Below are 22,430 nucleotides of genomic sequence, written 5' to 3'. Positions count from 1 at the left end.
AAGTCGAAAACCAGCTAAACACTGGGCAAAAAATCTGGGGTAACCATAATCAGGTATCCATCTTCCTACAGGCATCACTCATATGTTTCCTCCTGTTCCTTTTGTGATGCCTCAGTGGGACTTGAACCTTGTTCTAACTGATGTGCGCTCCCTTTGAGCCACTTCATAACTGTCCTCTTCGCCTCCTTACTCTGAAGACCGCTTTCCTGGTTGCCATCACCTCTGCCAGGAGAGTGAGTGAACTCCAGGCCCTTTCCTCTAAGCCTCCTTTCCTTTCAGTCCATCCGGACAAAGTTGTGTTGCGGACGCGACCCTCTTTCCTGCCCAAGGTAGCCACAGCCTTCCACATCGGGCAGTCCATCACTTTGCCCACCTTCTTTCCGCCTCCACATCCCTCGAAAGAGGAAGAGAGGCTCCACCGTCTGGACCCAAAACGTGCACTCTCCTTCTATCTGGATCGCATACGCCAGTTCCGAGTGGATGACCAACTCTTTGTTGGTTACGTGGGCGCTAAGAAGGGACGGGCGGTGCACAAGCGAACCATTTCTCGATGGGTCATCTTGTGCATCAAGGCTTGTTACTCTTTGGCTCGAAACGAGCATCCTGTGGGGCTTCGTGTCCATTCCACACGGGCCACGGTGGCTACTACTGGCCTGGGCCGGAGAGTCCCCTTGCAGGACATCTGTCAAGCAGCTACGTGGGCCTCTCTGCACAGGTTCGCAAGACACTACTGCCTGGACAGCCAAGTCCGGAGAGATGGCTTTTTTGGCCCTTCCGTTCTCCAGGACTTTCTGGTGTGATCATTGGTTCGCAGACCCACCACCGGGGTTGGTATTGCTGGGGTATCTATTCTAAGGTAAGTAATCTAATACTAACCTGTTTCTTTCAGATGTTATGTTATGTTAGCCGGATTTGTAGAGCGCACAGATGCCCCAGCAAAGGGGCATCCTGGCGCTGACAGAACAGAAAACCGGACAGAAGCAATAGCAGGAACCAGAACACAACAACACTAAGGATCTGAAGGAAAAAGGAAAGTTTTAACAGCCTTCCTAAACGCCAAGAGTCCGTCAATCACACGGATATGAACAGGAAGGGAGTTCCATAGCTTGGCAGCAAGCACTCTGAAGGAGCGGCCGCCGATCCTAGACCTCTTGAAAAGCGGTACTGTGGCCAGGTGGAGTCCAGAGGACCTCAAAGACCGTGATGGAACATATGAAGAGATGAGATGCTCACCAATCTGAGGGGAAGAGTGTTTCAGGATTTTGAACGAAAGGCAGAGAGACTTAAACTTAATTCTCTGAGCAACAGGAAGCCAGTGGAGCTTGTGAATAATTTTTTTGGCTGAGCAGAATCTTGGTAAGCCTACCAGAGCCCTGGTGGCAGTGTTCTGAACGCGTTGAAGTCTAGAGAGTTCAGCCTGATTAGCTCCAAGCAAAAGAAAACTGGCGTAGTCCAACTTAGACAGAATCATAGCTTGTACAATAAGCTGTCTAGTAGGAGCATCAAAGAATTAAAAAATGGATCTGAGCTTACGCAAGGTCCCGAAACACATAGCAGCAACTTTTTTAGTATGGGTGGTAAAGCTGAGTTTCGAATCGAACCAAACCCCTAGATTTTTAACCTCAGTAGCAGGGATGGGAGTGGGACCGAGCCCTGAAGGCCACCAATTGTCGCCCCATAGATGACTCTGTTTTCCAACAATGAGCACCTCGGTTTTCTTTGCGTTCAATTGAAGGTAATTATCAATCATTCAACGGGCCACTGAGATTAGCTGCCTCAAGATTGGAAGCCCCACTTATTGCAACCGCCAGCTGCATGTCGTCAGCGTACGACACCATAGTCAGGTTCCCACGCTTGGCGACAGCAGCCAGCGGCTGCACATAGAGGTTGAATAAAGTGGGGCTAAGAGCCGATCCCTGCGGATGCACAAGTTACTTACCTTCAGTAACGATATATCTGTAAGAAACAGTAGTTAGTATTAGATTCCTTACCGCCCCACCCATTCTCCCCGTTCTGCGAACCGATATCTAGGGTTAAGGTCATCCCCTTCCAGAGCCCTAGTTTCATGGCACCAGTGTTGGTTTTTATCATGGCTCTGCGTTTCTGGAGCGGAAAAAGCTGTGTATAAGAACTGACGTAAGCGCGCGATGGCGGCGTCTAAGTACTCCGGCGACGTCATCCCGGCGCCAACGACGACGGACGCGGAGCCGCAGACGACGCCTACCGACGCGCAAGGGTACTGCTACGCAAAAGTTTCCGGATCCAGTCTGATGCCTGGGGGTATTCTAAGGTAAGGATTCCAATACTAACTACTGTTTCTTACAGATATATCGTTACCGAAGGTAAGTAACTTGTGCTTCACTCAACAGTGGGATGCAAAATTGCATATGAACACGTTTCTGATGCATGCTTCTTCCTGCAGATTCCTCAACTATTTAATATGCATTAGGGCATAGGACTGGTCCAGAAAACTCTTCTTATAGCGCTACCTCAGCAGTAGGGGGCACTGGCTTCCTTCTGGTGCCAGAAATGATGGAATGTGGTGTCACAGGGACTACAAAGTGATCCCCACAGTTGAGATGACCCAGTTCCTTTTTTTCTGCACCTTTGACGCAATCCAGATCTCTTCAGCGAGATCTTTCTCTCCCCAAAAAAATGCTTACACACAAGTACAAAAGCAAACATGTCACCACCTAAATGCTCAGTATTCAAACCCTGTAAGACTTGAGGAAAAGTGTTTTTTCTGATCAGCATCATCTGTATCCGGGACTCCATTGTTTTTTCATTGCCATCTCGTGTCAAACACTTCCACATGACCCACCTGTTTATTTCTGCTGATGCCTGAGGAAAATCTAAACTGACACAACAAAAACCATCTTGCAGGCTGCATTTCTGCCCAGGAACTGTCGCACACCCAACCCTCTGTTCTTTGCAGTTCAACAGAAAGCCAGGAGACACCCACGCCCTGTGTAAAGAAGCTTGTTTTCCATCTCCTGCTCCCAGCCTGGTAAATATCCTTGACACCGTGATCAGGTTATCTGGACAATGGTCTGACTGTTGGGCCCTGATCAGGGTGATTAAACAATGACTTGAAGGACCATACTTTGATCAAGGCAATTGAACAATGACCTGTAAAACTGAGCCTTGATCAAAGCTGAGTGAACAATGATCTGTGTACCAAGCTTTGACCAGGTCACTAACTACAAACATCGTCTGGATCTGGTTATCAACTGTAAACACTGCCCTGATTAAACAATGGTCTGACAGCCAAAAGACTGAGAGGAAAAATGTATAAAAGGCTTGTAAGCTACAGAGTGAAGTAGCAGCCTCCTGGGTTTTGTCTCTGACTAGCTTGGGGCTCTGTTCCATAACCCGGGCTATTGAAATAAATCTGCGTTCCTCCTGCCGACGAAGGCTCCTGTGTCTCCTTTTACTAAGTATGGAAGGTATGGAAGATTTGGGTGGCTCCCCCTCCGCCGAGACCCAGTAAGTGGGTTATCGCGGTTCTTTAGACTGTTGGGTCAGGTGTCAGTTACTGACTCTCATGAAGTTTGCCTCTGGTGACTAGGTTTCAGTCATGACTTTCAGGGCCACAAGACATGCCAGAGTGTGCATCTGAAGAGCATTAAAAAGAGGGAGGGTAAACTCCTTATGGCCTGAGCAAAGGATGATATGAAGGGCAAGGTCGAGGTCACTTTGATCATCGCTATCCATATCATCCTACTGCAAACCACTTTTGTGGATCTCCTCTCCCCTCAGGCTTTTCTTTGGAACCAGAGCTGATTAAAATCCAGTACCTTTTGCAGCTGGCAGAAGTTCCTGCGCCACCTCCAACTCCGGCGACCAGCACACACCTTTACCCACACTTCACGGTCCAGGTTAGGATCTGGCACCATACCTTTATGGATTTCAGGGGGGTATTGATTCCCTCTGAAACACCTTTGGCCCCATTGGTCCCTTTGGTAGGAACTAAAATTTCTATATGCGGGTATTCCCACAGCGCAGTTCACTCCCTCCACGCCATTGTCACAAGCGACATTTGCTACATTTCTACTTTCTATGTTGCCAGCACTGACTCTTACCAAGCCATTGCCGCCCTAGTCATCACCATCAGTTTTTGTAACCACATCTCCAATGCTGGAACATCTTTGTCAATGTCACAGCCTTCAAAGCCCATTCAGAGGTCAAGGAGAGAGGCACAGCACCTCCTAGAATACAGGAACATAATTCTGATTCAGGATGTCCCTGGAGATCCCTGTGAAATCCCTAAGGAATTTCTAGAGATGGCGAAGCCAGTGGGTTCAACAGATCATCCGAGCTGAAATTCTTGGACCCTTTGAGTTCACTCCCCCTAGGAGTGGCCTCCTACCATACTATAATTAGGAAGGTGGCAGAAATATTACGCATATCCAGGTCCACAGTGGAAACTAGGGCTAATATTTTAACTTTGGTTTTGCAGCCTACATTCCTTTTGGCAGAATACCTTCTTTCCTTTAATGAAGCCTTTCTTGATCCCTTTCTGGCCACCTGATCTAAATCCTCATCCACTCTGGCTGTCAATGGGATGATTTTGTGGAGATGCTGACTAGCACCTGTTATTTCCCAGTTTCTATCAGAACAACCTCTCCTTGAAAGCCTGATCATTAAGGCCTTTTCCTCTGCGGGTACTTTCCTCTCGCTCCGGATGACAGGGAATTAAATGGCTTGAGGCATTGTCCAAAATGATTTTCCCTGCTGGAAGTTGAGCCCCTAAGTCTCTCAACGCCACATGCCTCCTGGCAGGTACATTCAGACTTAGTTGCCAGAGTGCAGTACAGGGACTATAGGAAGGGTAAAGATTGGACCTCTTTTCACTCCATTGTTTCCTCTTCCTCCTTCCCGGCCACCACAGGGAGCTTCTCCAAGTTGCCCATATCGAGGCGCTCTTGACTGGCGGAAAGTCAGGTGTCCTCTTTTCCACAGGCCTGAAGGCCCTAACTTCAGACCAGTGGATCCTGCAGATCTTGGGAAAGGGGTGTTCGCTACCCTTCTACCAGTTTCCTCCCCAGATCCCCACTCCCTGTTCATACTTTTCATAGAACTACCTTCTCCTGCTGCAGCAAGAGTGGGCAGCCTTCCTTCAGAAAAGAGCTGTGGAGTTGGCGCCAGAGCAGGAAATTTGGCATGGATATTACTCTCTGTGCTTTCTTGTGCCAAAGGCCGGTGGTCCTTGGCCTCACAGTCTTGAACATTTTGCTACTAAAAGAGGATTTCAAGATGCTGTACCTAGCTCAAGTTCTTCTGCTCTGGAACTGGAAGACTGGATAGTGTAACTTGACTTAAGAATTCAGATTTCCACATCCAGACCCTGAAGTCCCACAGGAGGTATTTTTGGTGGGCTTGACTCACTACAAGTTTGCTCTTTCCTCTCTTTGGCCTACCTTTGGCACTGCAAGTCTTAACAAAGAAGGTGACATTGTTGGCTGCCTGTCTCAGGATGTCAGTGATTCCAGGTTTACCCTACCTGGGCAACTGTTTCCAGCAGGCCAGGACTCAGAGATTGTGCGGTAAGTGTCACTGATGTACAACCTGGGTTTTTCCAACAATGTGCCCAAATTTCAGACACCGTGCCTCCTGCTCATAAGAGCATGCCAGCTTGATGTGAGCCTTTCTGTTTGCACATAGGATACTGGACATGCCCTGTCCCCGCATTTCCAGATGTCATCTTGCCAATCACGAGTGGCGTCTCCACCCAGAAGTTGTGAAGAGTATCATCGATCAATATAGCGTACCCCACATAAATGTCTTTGTCTCTTGTTCCAATTCTCGTTGCCTTAAGTTCTCTGCTGTAGGAAGTTTGCTCTGTATCTACTATACCAAAGTAGGGTATAGTATGCAGAGTGTCCATTGAGTCCCCAGAGGTATAGCAGAGGCTAAATTAGGTAAGTACTAACAGCTCTTTGTGGTAGTGCGGGAAAGCAGTTAGGCTTATCCAGAGGGTGTTTAAAGCATTTATTGTATTCACTCACTCAAGGACTGATTATACACACTCGAAAACAGAATCCTGACCAAATAGGTAAGGATAAAAAAAGGTATACTTGTATTTTATTACTAGAACCAAACAGGACATGGTACAGGTAAGTAAAATGTACTTTCAGTTGTAAACCTTTACACAGAAATGCAATTTGGGGTGGATTTGCAATTGTTCATGGTTGGTATGACTCCAAAAAGCAGCTTAAATTACACAGTAATTACTTTTAGAATATGTTTTGATTACTTTCAGATTACATTGTCTACTTGTGGTGGTATGCCTAGATACCACACCGAGGAATCTCACAATACAAGGTAAGTATGGCATTTTAGAATTTGCAGTTTAGTTGAAACATTTTTAGGGTCAAAAACACATAACATTGATCCCTATGGGAGAAAAATGGTTATCGGCTACACAGGTAAGTAAATGTTATACGATTTGTTTTTGGGGTTAGGACCAAGATTCCCCAAGGTCCAGGTAGGCACTCAAATTGTACCACCAGCGGCACTAGTGTGACTGGGTGCAGAGTGCAGGATGCCAATGTTAGCCAATTGGGCTAGCCGCACCTTGGTTGGGGGTTGCTCACTGGCAGTCCATTTGGTCTCTGGAGCCAAGCTCCTAGGCTTATGGTCAGGGTGAAGAGTGTCCCAAGTGAGCGCCAAGTCCACACCACCCGTGGCGTAGGGGCGGCCGGGTGCAGGGTGCTTAAAGGGGTCGGGAGCCCAGTGCAATCCTATGTAGGTTGCCGGTTTTGGATTTTGGCTGCAGGCTTGGTCCAGGAAGCTTCAGGGAGGAACCAAGAGCAGGGCAGGTAAGTTGGAGGGCTCGGAGATGTATATGCATCTCAGGTCCTCTTCTCCAGGGTACAGGGAGGCCGGATGCAGGAGTACCTTTTGAGGTCGGATTTCACTATACCGGACGGGAAGGTCTCGTTGCAGAGGCTGCAGGTGACGTCAGGGAGTCCTGGAGTGGGCTCAGACTCTGGAGCACTGGGGGACCTCTCTGGGAACTGGTGGGCCACTTGGACTCAGGCCATAGGTTACGGGTGCAGTGGTGGTTCCAGGCATAGAGTTTCTTCGTCCTCAGCAGGTTCAGAGTCTGTCTTTGGAGTTTCTTTTGAACAGAGCTGCTGTTTACAGATAATCCTGACTTTGGTGAAGGCAGTCCTCCCTCCCCCATCCTACCTCGCAGGCTTTGGAGGTCACTGGCTGCAGGACAAATCGACTATTGGTGCAGGATGTCCGGAAACTGCATGCGGGAAGGGAGGGCTGGGGCCAAGTCAGTTCTTCTCCATAGTCTCCTCTGCGACTTCTTCCATCCTTCTTCTTCGTATGTAGCAGGTATCTCACTTCTGGGTTTAGGGCTGACCCCTAAATACTGTATTTAGGAGGTGTTTTAGGGGTCTTGAGGTAGTAGCCAATGGGCTACTGACGTTCGTGTGACTACACCCTTGGTGTGCTCCCCCACATGGAGGCATGGACACATTCCCTAATTGTGACTGGAGAGTGCCTACCATCTGCAAGATGGCAGGCACTGAAGAGAGGCTTCACCTTTCTTTCCCCACCTGAGGGGTCGGGTTTGCATAGTGAGCACGCCTTCTGGGCTGTTCTAATTTTTCCTGCCTGTCTACCCTTCAAAAAGGGGGTGAGACAGGAAAGGGGCCTGCTCCTGAGAGCAGGAGAAGGTGGGGGTCGCATTACTAAAGTGGCAAGGCCTTTGAAGATCCCTTTGTTTCTGGGCCCAGGGAAGGATGCTCCCTCTCCTGGGGTCCAGAACCGTGATTTGTGGTGGTAGGCCGGTGTTCACCAGTCGGGGAACCCACCAGAGGCTGGTTGTTTTTCAGGGGGCATCTCTAAGATGCTCTTTGATGCATTGAATAGTAAATCCCAAACTGGCATCAGTGTGGTTTTATTATGCTGAGATATTTGGTAGCAAACTTCCGAAAATTCAATAAAGCTATTATGGTGCTGTGGAGTTCATAATGACAAACTACCAGATCATATGCCCTTTGTGGTTTTACTGTATTAACAATGTCTAAGAATGGACTTAGACACTGTAGGGGTATAGTGCTCATGCACCTATACCCTCATCAGTGGTAAAGTGCACCCAGCTAGCGGGGCGACTCACCTATACCCTAGGCAGTTGGTTAAAGGCATAGGTTGACCCTACGGCTTCTGATGGCCTCCTGCGTCACACCAGTTGGCGGATGCGGGCTCTGCAGTGGGACCTAAAGTTCCAATGGGCACAGCATCAGGACAACCTGTCCTGATCTCGGAGGGCACTGCAAGACAGTTGCAGTGGTGGCTCACGGACCGCGATTGGTTCAGTGGCAGATCCCTCTCCCTTCCCCAACTGGAGCACAGAGTGGTGACGGATGCGTCCCTCCTGGGATGGGGGGGCCGCATGGGAGAGGCGGAAATCAGAAGCCTCTGGTCTCCGGCGGAATCCCGGCTCTATATCAACCTTCTGGAGCTGCGGGCGATCCGACTTGCACTGAAGGCATTCCTTCCCTCTGTCCGGGGAAGTGTAGTGCAGGTGTTCACGGACAACACCACCGCCATGTGGTATTGCAACAAACAGGGCGGGGTGCGGTCGGAACCCTATGTCAGGAGGCACTGCGCCTCTGGACATGGCTGGAACGTCAGGGCATCACCCTGGTGATTCAACACCTGGCAGGCTCCCTGAACGCCAGGGCGGACAAACTCAGCTGTCTGTGCATGATGGATCACGAGTAGCGTCTGAACCCGCACGTGGCGCAAGGTCTCTGTGATGTGGTTGCAAGAACTGAGCGTAGGCCAGATCGGGGTAGATAAGGTTTTATTTTTCCTAAGACATGCTTGTGTCTACTTGTTAGTCTCTGGTGTGCAAATGCGGCGGGATCTGTCTTGGTGGTGGTCTCGGGTATCCTTGGATCTTGGTAAAGCTTGGCTGCCGGGACTCCTATTCCTTAGTGTCCGCAAGTAGGACGTCTCGTCATGGGGAGGAGCATGTAGCGTGAAACAAGAGAGAGGAAAACATGTGTCAGGATCCTTTTCCTAATTACAGCCCATGTAAGGGACCGGGGAGTGAGGGAAAAACACCAGATTTGTGCACGTAGTGACACTCAACTCCAAACAAAAATAGGGGTAGTGAAGTGATGCTCGTGCCAGTGAACGATTGGGGTTTTAAGGTTGGTGGGGGTAGGAGGATTCTTACTAGATGGGTTTACGCTCTCTCCTTCCCACCCTCCCTGAGAACTTGCCCGTACCTTTTCTAGCCACGCTTCTCCTGGAGCGTGGCTCGTGGGAATGTTGGCCTCCTGGCTCTGTCGGGGCTGCCGCGGGACCTGCTCCACGTTCTTCTACGATGTTTCCTTCAGCTCCTCTGGTCACTCCAAACTCTCTCACTCTCGGCTCCTTCTCTCCTCCGGTGTCGGTGCACATTGATTCTCCGGGAGTCTCAGACCTTAACGCCTGGAACGTGCTGAAGTTGTCATGGGGAGGAGTCTCGTCAGATAGGAATCCCCAGTTAAAGGAGCCGCTCATCTGTTCTTCGTCCGTGTAGTGCAATAAAGTTTTGTTCTCGGGCATCCATTCTTTCTGCTGAGAGGGGACAAGAGGTGTAGAAAGAGGTACAGCAGACCACCAGTCGCCCTTATCTTCTAGATTCCTTCCTGGTGGTCCCACCCGGTCACAGTCTCTTTCGGCAGTGGGGAGAGCCTTGGTTAGATCTATTCGCCACAGAAGAGGACACACAATGTCATAAGTTCTGCACGTTGGAATTTCCAAGGCGGCACTCGCTCGGCGACGCTTTTCATCACGAGTGGAGTTGTGTTCTGTTATACGCCTTTCTGCCTATACCACTTCTGCCCAGAGTACTGAAGAAGATCAGGCGCGACCGTGCCCAAGTCATCCTTGTGACTCCGGATTGCGCACAAAGATACTGTATCCCGAGCTACTCAGTTTGTCAATCGATCCTCCAATTCGACTGCCTCTTCAGGAGGACCTTCTGTCGCAGCAACAGGGGACGGTCCTCCACCCGAACCTTTTCCGCCTCCACCTACATGTGTGGAGATTGAGCGGCGACAGTTGATGCCATTTGACTTGCCTCCTGAAATCTGTGATGTCATTCATGCAGCCAGGTGTCCCTCCACAAAAACGGTATACACCTGCAGGTGGAACAACGTTGTAGCATGATGCACAGCAAAGGCTGTGGATCCCCTCTTTCAGAGGTTCTCCTCTTTCTTCTTTTCCTGGCCCAGCAGGGCTCTGCTCTGGGCACTATCAAGGGATATCTTTTGGCCGTTTCTGCCTTCTTCTCTTTTCAAGTCCCCTGTTGTAAGTAGATTCTTGAAAGGCATTACTCACATGTTTCCTCCTGTTCCTTTGTAATGCCTCAGTGGGACTTGAATTTGGGGTTAACCTACCTAATGTTTGCTCCCTTTGAGCTGCTCCGTAACTGCCCTTTATGTCTTCTGACTCTGAAGACTGCTTTCCTGGTTGCCATCACCTCTGCCAGAAGAGAGAGTGAGCTCCAGGCTCTTTCCTCTAAGCCTCCTTTCCTCTCTGTCCATCCGGACAAAGTTGTTCTGAGGACGCGTCCTTCTTTTCTACCCAAGGTGGGTACTGCCTTTCACATCGGTCAGACCATTACCTTGCCCACCTTCTTTCCGCCTCTGCATCCCTCAAAAGAGGAAGAGAGGCTCCACCGTCTGGACCCAAAAAGTGCGCTCTCTTTTTACCTGAACCTCACACAACAGTTCCGGGTGGATGACCAACTCTTTGTTGGCTACGTGGGCACTAAGAAGGGACGGGCGGTGCACAAGCGGACCATCTCTCGGTGGGTCCCTTTGTGCATCAGGATCTGTTATTCCTTGGTTCAAAAGGAACCTCCTGTAGGGGTGCGCGCCCATTCCACTCGGGCCACGCTGGCTACTACTGCCTTGGGACGGGGAGTCCCTTTGCAGGATATTTGTCAGGCAGCTAAGTGGGTCTCGCTGCACAGGTTTGCCAAGCATTACTGCCCGGACAGCCAAGTCTGGAGAGACAGCTTCTTTGGCCGTTCTGTTCTCCAGGACTTCCTGGTGTGATTTTGGTTTGCAGACCCACCACCGGGGTTGGTATTGCTGGGGTATCTATTCTAAGGTAAGGAATCTAACACTAGGACATCAACGACACGTTCAAGGAATACTACACGGAGTTGTATAGCTCACATGCACCGATGTCAGACACAGACCTGGAGTCCTTCCTGACGGACGTACCCATCCCACAACTCACGGACGCTCAGCGGAAACAACTGGCTGGCAAAAAAACCCTGGCCGAAATCAGGCAGGCCATCAAGGCGCTGCCTAGGAACAAGGCCCCAGGGACTGACGGCCTACCGGCCGAGTTCTACATGACGTACATTGATATATTTGCCCCACGCCTACATTCGCTATACACCATATCGATGGACTCTCACACATTACCTTCTACTACATTACAGGCGCTAATAGTCTCCCTCCTCAAAACTGGTAGGAATGCCCTACAACTGGAAAACTATCGGCCCTTGTCACTGTTAAACACGGACTACAAAATCCTTAGCAAGATTTTGGCATCGAGATTGTCCCAGTATATCCCGGACTTGGTACATTCAGACCAATGTGGTTTTGTGCCAGGTAGAAGTACTACCCTGAACCTGCGGAGATTGAGCCAGTTACTGACCCTCGAGGGTACCAGAAATAACAATGAAGGGTGCATCTCCCTAGACCTCAAGCAGGCATTTGATTCCCTGAGTTGGGATTACATGTTTAGGATACTGGGCAAATTTGGCATTCCTCAGGAATACATTGATTGGGTAACACTACTGTACCTACACCCCACGGCGCATGTTCGAACTAACCGATGCATCTCAGCGCAAAAAGAAATACAGAAAGGGACGCAACAGGGATGCCCGTTATCGCCGTTACTGTTCATAATCGCCCTGGAGCCTTTGCTGAGTAAGGTACGAGCACTGGCGCAAGCAAAAGGGGTATTGAGACACTCCACATCCCACATAGTATCGGCCTATGCTGATGATATTATTTTATACGTTAAGGACATGACGAAAGGCCTAGATCCACTCCCAATAATCTTTGAAGACTTCCGGGTAATATCAGGAATAATGATTAATGAATCGAAGTCATACGGTTATGGCTTTAACACCTCCTTAGACACCACACATATTAGGTTTGAGCCGCACTCTTTTAGGGTGGCACCTACGACTTTTAAATACTTAGGCGTACAGGTGTATCGGAATGCCCGGGACCTTTTGGATGGTAACTTGGGTAAAGCGATTACTGCGCTTAAAGCGCAAATACAATTCTGGAACACACTGCCTCTGTCAATAGCTGGAAAGGTGGCAATTGTCAAAATGGTGGTGTTGCCTAGACTGCTGTACTTCTTCACTAATCTGCCTATCATAGTTCCATTGTCCTATTTCAGATCCCTGAACACACTCATAACGGAGTTGATTTGGGGAGAGGGTAGGCGCCGGATCAGCCTGGCTAAACTGCAGCTACCCACAGACAGGGGCGGCCTGGGAGTACCTGACCAGATTGCCTACGGTTACGCCTGTCAACTTCAATGGCTAGCCTACTGGCTAGCGGGACGCAACCTACACGAAATAGGCATGACTGCCATAGACAGGAACAGGGGCACTATACACAGACTGCTGTTGCCAGACGCCAGGACACCTGTCACGGCGCCATACCTCCTGTCACTAGCTCTTAGGTACTGGAAGAAAGCGGTCAAATACGCTAACGCAGCAACATCCTATGCTCCCTCTATCCCACTGTTGGGGCTACCAAGGGGAAACGGAACGAACGCTCCAGGGATGGCAGCAGGCGGGAGTCACTCAGGTAGGGGACTTCTTCGCGGAGAACACTATAATGACACATACAGGCTTCACTCACCTACATCATACCCCCGATACGCTCTTCCTGTTGCACGCACAGGTCACACGTTACATAACCTCGACATGGGCACGGAGTGGGGCGGAACCGCCCACGAACTCGCTTATTACAATGCAGTATCTGATGGGTACGGGTAGCCATCTGACGCGGTGGTTGTCGGCTGGCATCAGAGATGGAAGGGCGATCACACTGCAACCTACTCGAACACGGTGGGAAGGGGATATAGGACATGCAATAGGAGACAAGGAATGGGAAAGAATACTTAAGTTCCCCAAAAAAGTATCCCGTAATCCAAAATTCAAATGTATTCAATTGATGACAGTGCACAGGGCGTACCTCACCCCCCATGCTTTGCGTGCCATGTTCCCAGACGCAGAGGATACCTGCCCTAGGTGCAAGGAGAATGATGCAGGACTGCTTCACATGTTATGGGACTGCCCCAAGTTAGGTTAATATTGGACAGCTATTCACACAATCCTGGTGAAGGTGGCCCCGGGCAGACCTTACACAACGCCATTATACAGTCTACTAGGTATAGGTCACAGGGAAAGAAAGAGAAGCGCAGCATCCCGCTTTGCTGATCTGGCGCTACTACTAGGGAAAAGATTGATAACCATGCGCTGAAAATCGCACAGACCACCGGACCCAGAGGGAGGGCATAACGAGGTACTGAGATGGAGCTAGGCAGAGGGTACAGAACTGAGAAGGGAAGAACGCAGAGGACTAAGGAAAACACATATATCATTAGAATGGGAGGCGATATTAGCAGAATTTGAGGCTTGTGCGGACTCACTAGTTGAATCGGGAAGTGGGGAATAGGTTCAGGTATACGGTACTGCAGGATTCCTACTATGATAGAAGTAATGTGATAGCGGGATGGAACAGAGGAGTCGTAAGGGAGTGATGTGACACATGCATCTGCGGGAGTACACAAGTGAACAGAGAGAACAGATGTTAATGAGCACAATATACGACGTAAATGCTTGATTATGTTTGAATTGTAATACAGAGATGGAGTTGTGTGGGCAACGAAATGCTAAGAGTGCAAGAGGGGGAGGGGGGGGTTCCAGTCTCTGTTTCGGGGAGTTTTGCTACAAAATCAGAAAATTGTAAAATGTTATAATAAATGCACAGAGGGCGCAGCAATGTAAATGTATTAACTATGTACATGAGAACTATCAGATTATCTGTACTATCAAGTAGCACAATCAAGAAATTTTCAAAAAGGAATCTAACACTAACGTGTTTCTTTCATATGCACAAGTAACTTACCTTCGGTAATGATATATCTGTAAGAAACATTAGTTAGTGTTAGATTCCTTACCACCCCACCTATCCTCTCCATTCTGCGAACCGATCTCTAGGGTTAAGGACTTTCCCTGTTAGGGCCCTAGTTTCATAGCACCAGTGTCGGTTTCTTGCATGGCTCTGCGTTCCTGGCGCAGAAAGCTATGGGCAGAACTGATGTCAGCGCGTGAGGGCGGCATCTAAGTACTCCACCAACGTCATTCTGGCGACCAAACAATGCCGACAACGGACGCGGAGCCACAGGACGACACCTACCGACGCACAGGGGTACTGCTGACTTAAAGTTCACGACCCCTGGTCAAAGAACAAAGGACAAACGTTTGATCAGCAACACCCTTCCTCCACCACACTGAAAGGATCCTTCAGACACCACCCTTTTAGTTCCGCTCCCTGCTACTGGTGCTTCAGGGCTCTAAAACTGCTTCCTCATTCACAGCCTCACTGTCCTCAGCACCCAAATCACTGTTGCGATCTCCTTTTATGTGGGAGCCTGGAATGCCATCCGCTCTATGCTCAGAGGGATAACTCATCCCCGTATGCATTTCTGACGTGAACAGTTTTACAGCAGCCATGTCGCTCTCTTGCTTGCTGCACTTCCTCTTCTAAAATCCATTTACAGAGAGGCGAGTTACCTGCCCTCCACACTGGGCTCGCCTAGGGACCTTTTTTTCCAGAATCAGCTCTGTCCAAGTCACATGTTTTCATCAAAAGGCGGAAGGTGCACTCATTGAAATCACAGAGACGACGTTTTTAGTCCAAACAGTTTTCTTCTTTATTTTGGTAATTTTACCCGATTAAACAAACAGCCAACGCGTTTCGTTACTTTACGTAACTTCGTCAGGGCTGAAAACGATCATAAAGGACACAAATTACACATACACAGAAGAAGTGCAAAACTTAAAATGTGACATGAACAAAATATTTACAGCATAGGATGAAAGACACAACATGGACATAATTAAATTGTGATAACACACCGTATTTACATCCTCACCACCTAGAACACGTATATAAACAATACATGTATAAAGTGCTCACACAGTACATATACCTATACATATTAAACCATATTTACAAGTAACATGCGACTGACAATCGGTTGAGTCCAATAAAAAGTTTAGTAAAGAAAGCGAACAGGGAAGACAAAAAGGAGAGAGTCTAGAGAATTACCAAACCAAGGATAATCCACAATAGAACGATACTGAGAAATAACCAAGGACATACTAGCAGTAGGCTAGATTGTTAGGGACAGGGTCCTACCCTCATAGCCAAACCCAGAAAATTAATCCTGTAGTTCTGGCATGGTTCCTAGATCTAAGCAAAGAGTATAAAGAGTATACAATATCTCATAAGTAACCATCAAGGTGATTCATAAAAGGGTAACCACTCACCATAGTATTCAGATGTTATAGTAAACCAACGAGCTGACGGTAATGACCACAAGATGGATGCGTGATGCCGAATCCGCAGCTTCTAAAAACGAACTGTGAGCGGATATAAATGAAAAAGAACATATATTAAAACCCATACATAATCCTAAAGATCAACCTAGTGATAATGTGAAAGCATGGGATATGCTGGCAATTGGTGCAACAGGGCTTGGGAAAAAAAACGTTTTAATGGATGTCTCTGGGGTACTGTGGGCACCATCCAATTTGAAAGCAACACAAAATGGAATTCAAAGCAGATAGTGAGTCTTCGTGCAAACAACCCTTCTCAACTATAAGGTGCTGAGAGCATACTCAAATAATTATAGGTCCGCTAGGTAAAACTACCTGCTCCGATGTCATTCTCACCCTGCCCCATAATCAATGGCTGAAGAAGTGTGCGCCATCTAGGTAATCTGACACAATAGCAAATGTAATTCAAGACAATTAGTGAGTCTCTGTATAGAGAGTCCTCAATAACCAATTGATGCTGAAATCATACTCAAAAGATTATAGGTCTGATAAATACAATAGAATGCTCAGGTGTCAATCTCACCCTTACCACACGGAAAATGGTTGAGCCCAAACAACCAAATTATGTTGTGACCTTGTACTCACAGTACTATATTCGAGCACCAATAGACCATACTTAATCAACCAGAAGCATCTTAAAGCAATATGAGTCAATATAATGGTACCTCACATTAATGGATACTCTTCCACATATATATAATGCGTCACACTCAGGAAGATACTACGTAGATATTCTATGCAAAGTCTAAAAGATATAAAAAGTGTATATCAAGAGTGGAACACCTCCCACCTCACATACGTTGTGACATATCTCCCTTCGGCGACAAATACGGGCCTTCCCTCGCAGTATGGTAACTCCAAGGAATAGTGTATTGAGGAGCCTCAGCTGCGTTTATTTCACCTCCTATATGCGAATAATAGCTGTAGAGACTAATTTGGGCCCCATGCGTAAGCAATCCGTTAGTACAATCCTTAAACAGGATTTATATATCCAAATTTCTGTTTTACTATCGGCTGGAATAAATAATGTATGCATTCCAATAACAAGAATATGGGCAAAAACGTAATTACACAAGAATACGTATGTGGAAGGGGAAGACAGCCGCTAGTGTCTCATAGCCGTCTTCTCTCAATGCTTGGATATTAAAGCCATGCAGCTACTACAGGGAATATCACCCTGATCTCTATAAGGAATGGAGGACACTCCTCTGACCCCAATCTTCAATGGAACCTCGAATAACCTGACCCCAAACGAGTATCAGTACGGCGATGCGCAACTGCTAGCAATAAAAATACACACAGGGCCCCCACCATACAGACATTAGTATCGCCAAAGATGCCCATTCTCTGACTCCTCACACATGGTATAAGCGCGTGTAGCTACATAGCAACAAAAACCCGGCACCAACAAAGCCTATCATTTGACTTACCGCTGTTCAGAGCAAAGCTCCTGGCATGGTAACAGGGATGCACGAGTCGACGGAACTTTGTAAACATCCATATTTAAAGCCCCTAATCTCCTGCGAAATAGGCACGTCTCGAGCAATGACGTCAACGCGCGTGGGCGTGAATAGAATGCCCCCATACGTATTCTTGTGTAATTAAGTTTTTGCCCATATTCTTGTTATTGGAATGCATACATTATTTATTCCAGTCGATAGTAAAACAGGAATTTGGATATATAAATCCTGTTTAAGGATTGTACTTACGGATTGCTTATGCATGGGGCCCAATTTTGTCTCTACAGCTATTATTCGCATATAGGAGGTGAAATAAACGCAGCTGAGGCTCCTCAATACACTGTTCCTTGGAGTTACCATACTGCGAGGTAAGGCCCGTATTTGTCGCCGAAGGGACATATGTCACAACGTATGTGAGGGGGGAGGTGTTCCACTCTTGATATACACTTTTTATATCTTTTAGACTTTGCAGTGATATAGAATATCTATGTATTATCTTCCTGAGTGTGACGCATTATATATATGTGGAAGAGTATCCATTAATGTGAGGTACCATTGTATGGACTCATATTACTTTAAGATGCTTCTGGTTGATTAAGTATGGTCTATTGGTGCTCGAATATAGTACTGTGAGTACAAGGTCACAACATAATTTGGTTGTTTGGGATCAACCATTTTCCGTGTGGTAAGGGTGAGATTGACACCTGAGCAGTCTATTGTATTTATCAGACCTATAATCTTTTGAGTATGATTTCAGCATCAATTGGGTATTGAGGACTCTCTATACAGAGACTCACTAATTGTCTTGAATTACATTTGCTATTGTGTCAGATTACCTGGATGGCGCACACTTCTTCAGCCATTGATTATGGGGCAGGGTGAGAATGACACCGGAGCAGGTAGTTTTACCTAGTGGACCTATAATTATTTGAGTATGCTCTCAGCACCTTATATTTGATGAGGGTTGTTTGCACGAAGACTCACTATCTGCTTTGAATTCCATTTTGTGTTGCTTTCAAATTGGATGGCGCCCACAGTACCCCAGAGACATCCATTAAAACAATCTTTTTTAAAGCCCTGTTGCACCAGTTGCCAGGATTCGCCAGCATATCCCATGCTTTCACATTATCACGGATGTATGACGGTACAACGCGTGCTTTTACAATGCGTACCGTTACGACGCAGGTTTTACAACGCAAGTCGTTACAACGACTTGCGTTGGGGGGCGCTGGATAGTGAATAGTTTAATTTACTATTCCAACTCCAGTACCCGTGGATAGTAGGGAAGGTGTTGGATAGTAAATTAAACTATTACCTATCCTAGAGCGCCCTCCAGCGAAAGTCGTTGTAATGAGTTTCGTTGTTAAACCTGCGTCGTAACGGTACTGCGTTGTAAAAGTTCAGTTTTAAAGGACGTTCCCCCATTATCACTAGGTTGATCTTTAGGATTATGTATGGGTTTTAATATATGTTCTTTTTCATTTATATCCGCTCACAGTTCGTTTTTAGAAACTGCGGATTCGGCATCACGCATCCATCTTGTGGTCATTACCGTCAGCTCGTTGGTTTACTATAACATCTGAATACTATGGTGAGTGGTTACCTGTTTATGAATCACCTTGATGGTTACTTATGAGATATTGTATACTCTTTATACTCTTTGCTTAGATCTAGGAACCATGCCAGAAATACAGGATTAATTATCTGGGTTTGGCTATGAGGGTAGGACCCTGTCCATAACAATCTAGCCTACTGCTAGTATGTCCTTGGTTATTTCTCAGTATCGTTCTATTGTGGATTATCCTTGGCTTGGTAATTCTCTAGACTCTCTCCTTTTTGTCTTCCCTGTTCGCTTTCTTTACTAAACTTTATTTTGGACTCAACCCATTGTCAGTCGCATGTTACTTGTAAATATGGTTTTAATATGTATAGGTATATGTACTGTGTGAGCACTTTATACATGTATTGTTTATATACGTGTTCTAGGTGGTGAGGATGTAAATACGGTGTGTTATCACAATTTAATTATGTCCATGTTGTGTCTTTCATCCTATGCTGTAAATATTTTGTTCATGTCACATTTTAAGTTTTGTACTTCTTCTGTGTATGTGTAATTTGTGTCTTTTATGATCGTTTTCAGCCCTGAAGAAGTTAGGAAAAGTAACGAAACGCGTTGGCTGTTTGTTTTATCGGGTAAAATTACCAAAATAAAAAAGAAAACTGTTTGGACTAAAAACAACGTCTCTGTGATTTCAATGAAAACTTGTTGACCGGATATGTGCCTAGGGACAACAGGCACTAGGAAGTTTGCAGCACCTCGGTTACATTTGGATTACACTGTTGTTTTGGTTGTGCTTAACCTTGGTCAGGTTGTCCTGTTCCTTATTCTTACTGTCCAAGTCCCATATGCACGTAATTTCGGACCTCAATTAGACCCACATATCATCGAAATTACTTATCTTGTAGAAGGAGGCATTAAAAATGCTAACTTAATTTCCAGAGGTTGCACCCCCAGCATGAAAGATTATCTTCCAAATTTTCAAGTGCTGAGTTGCTCTTTTCACGCACAAACCCACACCCACTGCAGACTAGCACTCATTGGTATCTCTTATGCGACATGTGTAGTAGTAGGTCTACACAGAGTTGCAAAATCCCACCTGCAATTGCAACACGCTTCACAACAAACCACGTCCGATGCCAATTCAGTGCAAAGGCTCCCTGGGCAGAATATAGAGGTATACATTTGTACAACAGTTGCCAAGCTTTTGAATAAATAGACAAATAAAATCACACTATGAGTAGCAGGCAGTGAGTTGTTTTGTGTGTTACCCTGAAATAATAAATTGGCTATAGCTTTGTTAAATGGGTTATGTCACAAATTCAGTTAAGGCACTCTCGCAAACTTTGACTTAGTGGATTGTTTTCCTATTTGCAATCTTCACTAGAAAGGGAATACTATGAAAATACATAAAACCATGGAATACTTCTTGAGTAAGCAAGTCAAAGTAGAGTTCATTAAAGGATGCTCTTATGATCTTCAAAAGGAGAAAGGAACCCTTTCACTCAATGCACCACACTGTTGATTGATTCCTCAATAGTCAGATACTCACTGCTCCACTAGCTGTGCCAATTCTCGTTCGAAGGCTGCTGAGACCACCTAGGAAAGTGGTTACCGTATGCTCAAGAGGAACCCTACCTGTCCCAAAATGACAGACTTTCTGCTATATTGCAATAATGTGGGACATCTTCAGGGAACGCACTATGTAAGTGCAAAGGTAATGGGCCACTTTATCACTTACATTGGGACTACTCAGCATAAACGTGAAGCTACTTATTTTTCTCTTGACGTCAAGGCTGGCAGTATGTGTGTGTTTACTAGTGGGACCATTCTTTTAAGGCCCGCATGGCTTTTATCAAAGTGGATGACACATTAACAACCCAGGAATGTAGAGTAGAGATCTGATATTAAACAAGTTATAACTGAGTATGAGAAACTCCTGCATTGGAGCAAGTTCTCTGTATGATATATATATTTTTCTTCTTACTGAAATGTTAACCGGTAAGGTGTCTCTTTTGCTTTTCATTTTCATGCATGGTTGTTTGTAGTACTACAAATTGAAAGAAAAAGCTAATACATAGGCCAATTTCTTTTTCGATTACTGTTTTTGCAGTGATATTGTACTATTTATTCATGTTTGAAATGTGATTCTTAACTATCTGAAGAAATCATAAAGATGCAACCTTAAATACCATTCACTTGATTGGCTATATTTTTAAGATTTCTAATTTTTTACAGGTGTAAGGAGCATGACAAGCACAGACATTCAGTGGTCAGCAATTCTTAGTTGGGGATATATGGATAATATCTTAAGACTGAAGAGCAAACAGAGTGAACCTCCAGTAAATTTTATACAGTGCTCACCGTTTCACCAGGTATCTGGTATGAATGTTACACAATGGTATAGACTTCTAAGTTGATTACAGCAAAGTTTCCATTATATGGCTTACTCTCTGAAAATGTCCCACATACAAATGCTCTTTAACCTTTGAGTACAAATTACTCCAGGTCTACCATCTGCACAAGTCTCATGTATTCTTCACAAGACTTTATGAAAATCTCATAATAGTAATTTTTTTATGAATAGCCTATAGAAATATGGTTGCATATGCTGTTCAGACTCTACCCTCAATTTTACTTGGAATGGATATCCTCTTTTACAGGTTCCTTTGGCATACGACCTAACACAGGTTTACAAAAACATAACCGTATGGGTTCACTATTGCCAGGTGGAGTTGTATGATGCCAGCTGTGGATCAAGAGCCTGTTGCAGGGATTCTGTGGAGTCACAGAACTATGCTTGGGATTATGGGACCTTAGTATGCAGGGACAGAGTCATCCTACCACCTGGGTACCCATGAGCCCAGGACCAACTAGCTATAGTGTTTCACTTACCCTCCCACTCCCTCACAGAGGAGCAAGTGATTAGACACCCCAGAACACAACACTATTGACTCTCTCTGGAATCGTGGTTGCATGACACACCTTTTCGCTCACACAAGAGACTGTAGTTATAGATTCCTTACCTTTTGGATTACCCCAGGCATTAGACTAGATCCGGAGACTTTTTCTATAGCAGTACCCCATGCACATCGATAGGTGGCGTTGGTCAACTCCGCTTCCGTCGTTTACTTCGTGATCACCGGAATGACATTGTGGTGTCTACTTAGACGCCGCCCCTGCACGCTGACTTCAGTTCTTTCTTGTTCCGCACCAGCCTTGCACAAATCCGGAGAGGGCTGCCCCTTTAGTTATTTTTTCACTACTTTTTTTCTCAACTTTAGTCGACTTCTTTTTGTGTCTTCGACTCCTGGTGTACGAGGGATGTCCCATCGACGGACCTCGTTCAAGCTGTACGAGCCCGGCAACCGTCTGATGTGGTTACGGACCCACACCTTGGCTACGTCTGCCTTTGGTGCCTGGAGCGCGACCACGACCCGGAGTCGTGCTCCGACTGCTGGGCCATGAACCCGAAGGCTTTGCGGAAGCGGTCCCGAAGGCTCCTGGAGGCCCGGCAGTCAGCTCATAATCGTTCAAGGTCCCGGTGGAGAGGAAGGTCTCGCGAACGCTCGAGGAGCCATCACCATCATTTCTCCTCCAAGTCTTCGAGATCGTCTGGTAAGCCGAAGCACAAGAAGGAGAAGAAGCAGCATCGCTCTTTGCCTTCTCCCCGTCCGTCGGCCACCGCAATGCGGGACCTTGAGCATTGTCGCTCTCCAGCTCC

At 46.6% G+C, this 22,430-nt stretch overlaps 1 protein-coding gene across 3 annotated transcripts in view; it reads left to right on the top strand.

The window, feature by feature from the left end:
- Positions 1 to 22,430, top strand: part of LYST (lysosomal trafficking regulator) — a 4,348,576-nt gene that overhangs the window by 3,654,037 nt on the left and 672,109 nt on the right. For all 3 annotated transcript variants that reach the window (XM_086927077.1, XM_086927076.1, XM_086927078.1), the window contains one exon: positions 20,945 to 21,081. In XM_086927077.1, the coding sequence (XP_086783203.1) occupies positions 20,945 to 21,081 (137 nt within the window). The remainder of the gene's footprint in view (positions 1 to 20,944; positions 21,082 to 22,430) is intronic.

This window comes from Lissotriton vulgaris, chromosome 6 (assembly GCF_964263255.1).
Source record: "Lissotriton vulgaris chromosome 6, aLisVul1.2, whole genome shotgun sequence".
NCBI classification, from domain to species: Eukaryota; Metazoa; Chordata; class Amphibia; order Caudata; family Salamandridae; genus Lissotriton; species Lissotriton vulgaris.
This window is presented reverse-complemented; position numbering and strand designations above follow the sequence as displayed.